Consider the following 6,075-nt stretch of genomic DNA (forward strand, 5'->3'; position numbering starts at 1 on the left):
GGTGTGCATGGGTGAAGGTCAAAGGACATCTCTCCTTAACCCCCCCACTGGAGTCCCAGAAACTGAACCCCGGTTGTGGTTTTCAGGCTTGGTAGCATGTGCCTTACCTACCATGAACCATCTCTCCTGCTCAAAGAACTTCTAAGTTTTTAAAGAAACCAATAAAATTCAATACTGAATTCCTATGGATCAGTCACGGTATAGAAACACTTAGGAAACCTGCTATCAGATTTAACTAGGATTCAATTCACTTTAGTGACTGGCCAACTGTTCCTCCACTCAAAGACTTAAAAAACCTGCCTTATACCACACTTCAGCTGGAGTCAGTGACGCATTACCCAGATATTTAATTTCCACAAATTCACTTGTAAGACTTCAAAGGGGGAAACAGGATTTTCCTAGCATGGACACCATTCTACAGAATAAGTCTTCGTCCCTCAGGGAACCCTAAGCACAGAGATGGAAAGAGAGCTGTCCATTTATGTGGTTTCTTTCCCTGTGTGCATACTGTCAACCTCTCAACTTAGTGTTTAAAGTAATAAAGCCCCTACTGTGTACCAACACCTTTCATCTGGCACTCAACTGAAAACTTGCTTTTAGAGTTCCCGGAGTTCAAACTTGCTATCTGTACATACAATAAATGCAGACTTAAAAATCACATTGAGTAACCCGTGAATAACTTTAACATTATCGTAGTTTAATTTAGATCATTCACGCTAACTTTAAAACCTAACCAGATCCTCACTCCCACCTCACCCCCTTTTAAGACCAGGTCTCATTTTGTAGCCTTGGCCAACTTGGAACTCACTGTTCAGACCAGGCTGGCTTCAAACTCAGAGACCCACTTGCCTCTGCCTTCCAAGTGCTGGGATTAAGGGTGTGCATTACCAGGCAGGGGGATTTTCAGATTTTAAGTCAGCTCCATTCATTTCTCCTGTGCTGTAACTGAGTCCCACAACTTTCCCTTTGGATCTGTATCATCGGATATGATTGAACTCAGAGACTCAGAGCTAGGAGAACTCAGGCGTAAATGGATTCCTTCCTCCCAGCTCACAGAGCTGGCTGCCGAGACTTCCATTCACTGAGGTCCATAATATTATAAATTCCTTACTCACCACTGAAAATTAGTATTTTTAGAGAGGCACAAATTGTAAGAAGTCATCTAAAAGTGACTCTAAAACTCAGTGAACAAAAGCTCAGGCAGAGTGCCTAGAGAAAAAGGAAAACCAAATCGTAACTAATTAAGCATCCCCTTGGTCCCCAGAATCCTCAGTGCTGATGGAACGCTGACTCTCACAGGTCTTACGCTCTGTAATTGCTTTGCAGTGATCTCTAGAGGAATCCCAGCCAATTAAGCCTTCTTTTAAAATTTATTTTTAGATATAATTGTTTTAAATTGTATCCTCTTTTGTCTTATTTTTATAATCCTTATCCTGATATAGCTTAATTTTTTCTTAAACAAACAAGAAAACCTCAACAACAAAAAAACTATACACACCAGACATGGTAGTGTACCCATGGATCCTAGTACTTTCAAGGCCAGCCTAGGCTACATAGTGAGTCCCAGGCTATCGGAGGGTACACAAGATGCTGATTCAAAACACACTAACATATGCTCAATACATGAAATATACTTGTATGAAATTGTCCTTATATAACAGTACCATTTATACACAATAAAAAAAAACACTTTAAACTATGCACATTTAAATTTTTATTTTTTTACTTATTTGTTTTTTTTATTTTTTGAGACAGGGTTTCTCTCTGTAGCCTTGGCTATCCTGGAGTTCACTCTGTAGACCAGGCTGGCCTCAAACTCAGAGATCCACCAGTCTCTGCCTCCTGAATGCTGGGATTAAAGGTGTGCGCCACCACAGCTGGCCACTAACATTTTACTTTTAATAAAAAAAAGATTGCAGTAAATGTAAAGCCCCTGTTTGAAGTGCTCCACATGGCTTTTAAAGAAGGATGAGAAAGCCATTCTTCACATACACCGAGGTGTACAGTAAAGAGACTCTCTATGACCAGCCTACACAGGGCCAATCATAAGCTTGTCTCATCAAGCTGTAAGTCCCTAAAGCCCATATCACCTTCACAGCATATATTTCTTGTTTTCGTTTACAGGTCTAAAGCAGAATGACAAATGTGCTCCACACTAAGATGTAAAAGACTTTTCAGATGTTGGAATTATAAATATATGTAATGTATTATAAATTATAAATATAATATATATAACAAATATATATACAATATGTAATAAATTATAAATATATGTAATAAATCTGAGAATCAGGTTTTAATAACATTCCCTGAAATGCAAATGTTCTTTATAAAAGACTTAAAATACAAAGATACTGCTGACATACGACAAGCAAGCATCATTAACGCTTCTGACTTATTCTGTTCCAGGAGCAACACTGTGGCTGTACAATAAAACCTACTGTACACAATGGCTGACCCCTTTTCTGCTCATCTGCATCTTTGAGGACCTAAGGACAGCAAAAGTACCCTCTTTCCAGAGCTTCCACACTCGATGCATGGGGGGGGGTGGGGGGGTGAGGGGGGTCAACCTGGGATCTATTAACTCTAGGGAATCCCAGGGTGCCGTGGATGCTGTAGGGAAAGACAGCTTTGAATCATAAGGCCTTTGCTAATCATATACCCTCCAGTGAGGTTGAAACGGTTATCCTATAGACAGTGGGCACCTGAACATACAAGTGAAGACTGCCTGCAGTATAGTGCTACTAACTGCTCCATGGCCAGCTACATGCCCACTACTGCTGTTCACTCTGAAGACACCAGACACTGTCCCATCTCATCCCTAAACCAACCTCCACTTCTTACCTAGCCTCTGTAGGCTGCTTTGATCTAGTCGGCCACTGTCGACAAGTGCCCTTTAATCCCTTTGCTGATGATAACACGCAGGGCTTTAGAAGGCAGCCCATCCCAATGTTAAGACAAACCTGAAAAACTACAAAATTCCTTTCTAATTTGACTGGTCTGATCTGTGGACATTTTAAATGGTACCCCACTCTATGTACTTGTCAGAAGTTTGCTGGAAAATGCTCCATTTGGGACTTAAAATTCAAGAGGACTGGTGCCACCGAAGACAGGTACAGAACTCCCACGTGCAAAGCCATTCCTGCCCCACTGTTCTATGCAATTAACCATCATCAGCAATGGTAAGATAGCTACTCAAAAATAACATCAATCCTGTCTACAAACAGCTCACCCCCAACAATTCTATTTATAATTGTGATTTCATAACAGTCAATCAGTGATGGAAATACAGTACAAATCATTATTTATTCATTAAAGCTTGGTTGGGTTTTTTTTTTTTTTAGAATCCCAACTTGTCTAAGTCACCCTTGACAGATCTTTTATTGCACTGCTTTAAAAAAAAAATTACTCTGAAGAGCTGGGCATGAGAAGGATACCCGTTTAATCCCAGAACTCAGAGACAGAGCAGGCAGATAGATCTCTGTGAGTCTGGTCTATATAGCAAGTTCAAGGCCAGCCAGAGCTACAGAGTGAGACTCTCGCTTGAGATAACAAAACCAAAAACTAACTAAAATAAGGAAAAGCTATAATGTATTAATAAGGTCCACTTATCACGCATAAGACAATCTGATACAAATGACTGTTTCCTTGTCAAACAGGAACCATATGGGGTAGTTTTCATCCTCAAGTGGAACTGTTCAAAAAAGGTTGGTAAATATTTTGCAAGCAGTGATTTACTTGACTCAAAAAACAAAACAAAAAACAAACCTGTAAACTGACAGTTACTTGATTAAAGCAGCAAAACTGAATTCTTAAAGGGCCCCTTGGGGGCTCTTTCTTGGGCTGTCTCCGGAGTCAAACAATGGACAGTACTGAGAAGGGCCCCCTGCAATTAACTCCTCTTTGGTCCTCCAACAATAAAGTTCCCTCCAGGGGCATAAAGCAGATTCACCTAATAAATGAATTCAGTCTAATTCCCAAATTGTATCAAACTTCTATTTCATTTAAGTTTATATGGTAAATATGCAGTTCCCCCTCCCCTTTGATAAGAAATACTTTTTCTGAGAAACGAATATTCATTACTTTTCCAGGATGGCCTGAGACATGAATGCTGATTAAAACCAACTAACCCTGCCACAAAAGACATCCCCACACAAAACACCTTATCACTTCATTATACAAAGCAGCAAGCATTTTACAGGCCAGAAAGCTGCTCCTCTGATAAACGCTCTCGGGATAAAATCACCCATCTTATCTAGTCCGGTCAATCTGCCAGGTGAAAATGGTTTGCCTTATCACAAAATGTGGAGTGCAGTTTTCTCGAATATCCTGGGTGATAGCCCTTCCTTACAATCAAGTCCGAATCAATGCAGTATCTATGTGCACTCAAATACTGTCATCTTCAACTCAGTTTAGTGTCTGCTTTAAAAAAAAAAAACAATTGGACCATGAAGTCACTCAATGGTTCATTTGTGAATGGCAACTCTATTTTAAGCACTGTTCTGGGTAATCAGGACAAATCATTGATTAAAATAAACAAAATTGAAAAAAAAAAACACACACACACACAAAAAAAACCCAAAAAACAAAAAAGTAAGTTCTTTGATTGGCTTCTTAATGCTCCTGATAGCTTACTTCCAACTCAGAATACAGATACCAAGTTTGTCAAGCACTGCCCCACCCCTCGCAAGAGCGGACGAGTGGAACATTTCAGGGCACTCCATCACGTAGTACAGCTACAGAAACTTCATACCGACCAACACCAGTGCACAGACCGGGCTGACTGTACACTCTCCCCAATAAACACCACCATCAACATCCAGGTTCCATGAGGATAAGAGGTGGTAACACCTACAGACCCGTAATACCACATTCACAACTTTCACCTGCATACTCTCTCTCCTCATTACTTTCAACAAGTCGTCCCGGGAATCCGCAGTTAAGCATTTGGTAGGTTCGAATCACTCACTAACTTATATAAAAAATCAAAATAACAAGCAGGACGCAGAGGGGAGCACGTCTATGCGCCCTAACATTAACAAATTTCGCATTTTAAGCGCAGCAAAGCCAGGAGCTAGGATCTCCCAATTCCACCCCTCCCCCCGCCGTCTTTCCTCCCCACCCCCTCCTCTCATTCTGGGAAGTCTTTATTGGAGGCATCGGGGTGCTACTCACCGAGTTTTTCCACCAACTTCAGCATCACCCCTCCGATGTGCACCTCCCCGGTCACTCTCAGAGTGACATCACGGTTCAGGTCCGTGACATGGACGCTCAGTTCCCACGTCCCGTCCGCGTAGCAGCCATCTGGCATCCTTATCCCGTCCAGAGCCATGGCTCCCTTCCTGCGAGCGCGGAGGAAATGGCTCTCGTCAGCGTCACTCCCCCAAAGGAAGACAAACCCCACCGAGTCCGCGGCGCCGGCCGCTGCGAGGGAGAAGGCGGAGGAGCTGCGGCTACGCGCGCACACCCAAGGGCGCGAGCGCGGGCGACTCGCCACCCAGACCGTGGCCTCCGCCCGCCGCGCCCGCCTAGCGGACTTGGGCGCCTTCACCTGCCGCCACCGCCGCTGCGCCCGGACCGCCCCGCGCCTCCCCACCCGGCCCGGGGGACCGCGCCGCGCCGGCGCGCGCTCCGCTCCTCCCGCGGCGTCCTCCCCGCGCCCCGTCCTCCGCTGCGCCCCTCACCGCGCTCCTCCCGCCCGGCTCCCGCGGCAACAGGCGAGGCTGGCGGCGCCCGCGTCGCTGCTCTGGAGGAAAGCGAAGCCTCGCGCCGCTGCTAATGGAGTCCCGGCGCTGCGGCCCCCGCCCCACCCCCTCTCCCCGCCCCGGCCCCCGCCCCCGCCCCGCAGCACCGCCCGCAGCCGGCCTCCGCCCCCTCCTCTCTGGCTCTTCTCAGACCGCGCTCCCGCGGGGGAGAGGAGGCGGCGCGCGCTCTGGTGGGGCCGGGGCGGTGCGCGCCTCGGGGGAGCGCTGCGGGGGGAGGCGGCGGCCGCAATCTCGGCCCTGCGGAGCGCTGCCCTTTTATGGAAATGAAGGACCAGGCGTAGGGATGGAATCCAACATCCGGGCTCTCGGC

At 45.7% G+C, this 6,075-nt stretch overlaps 1 protein-coding gene across 4 annotated transcripts in view; it reads right to left on the reverse strand.

Annotated features, from left to right (window-relative positions):
- Fermt2 (fermitin family member 2) overlaps nt 1-5,810 on the reverse strand; it is a 70,880-nt gene extending 65,070 nt beyond the window's left edge. For 2 of the 4 annotated variants that reach the window (XM_021181734.1, XM_021181733.2), the window contains exons 1-2: nt 5,685-5,810; nt 5,176-5,342 (exon numbers count right to left, since the gene is read on the reverse strand). In XM_021181734.1, coding sequence (XP_021037393.1) covers nt 5,176-5,332 — 157 coding nt within the window. In that variant the 5' untranslated portion in view covers nt 5,333-5,342; nt 5,685-5,810. The remainder of the gene's footprint in view (nt 1-5,175; nt 5,343-5,684) is intronic. The other 2 variants (XM_029468774.1, XM_029468773.1) reach the window with 1 other exon arrangement.
- Between the last annotated feature and the right edge of the window lie 265 nt (nt 5,811-6,075).

The sequence above is a fragment of the Mus caroli genome, chromosome 14 (genome assembly GCF_900094665.2).
Source record: "Mus caroli chromosome 14, CAROLI_EIJ_v1.1, whole genome shotgun sequence".
Taxonomy (NCBI): Eukaryota; Metazoa; Chordata; class Mammalia; order Rodentia; family Muridae; genus Mus; species Mus caroli.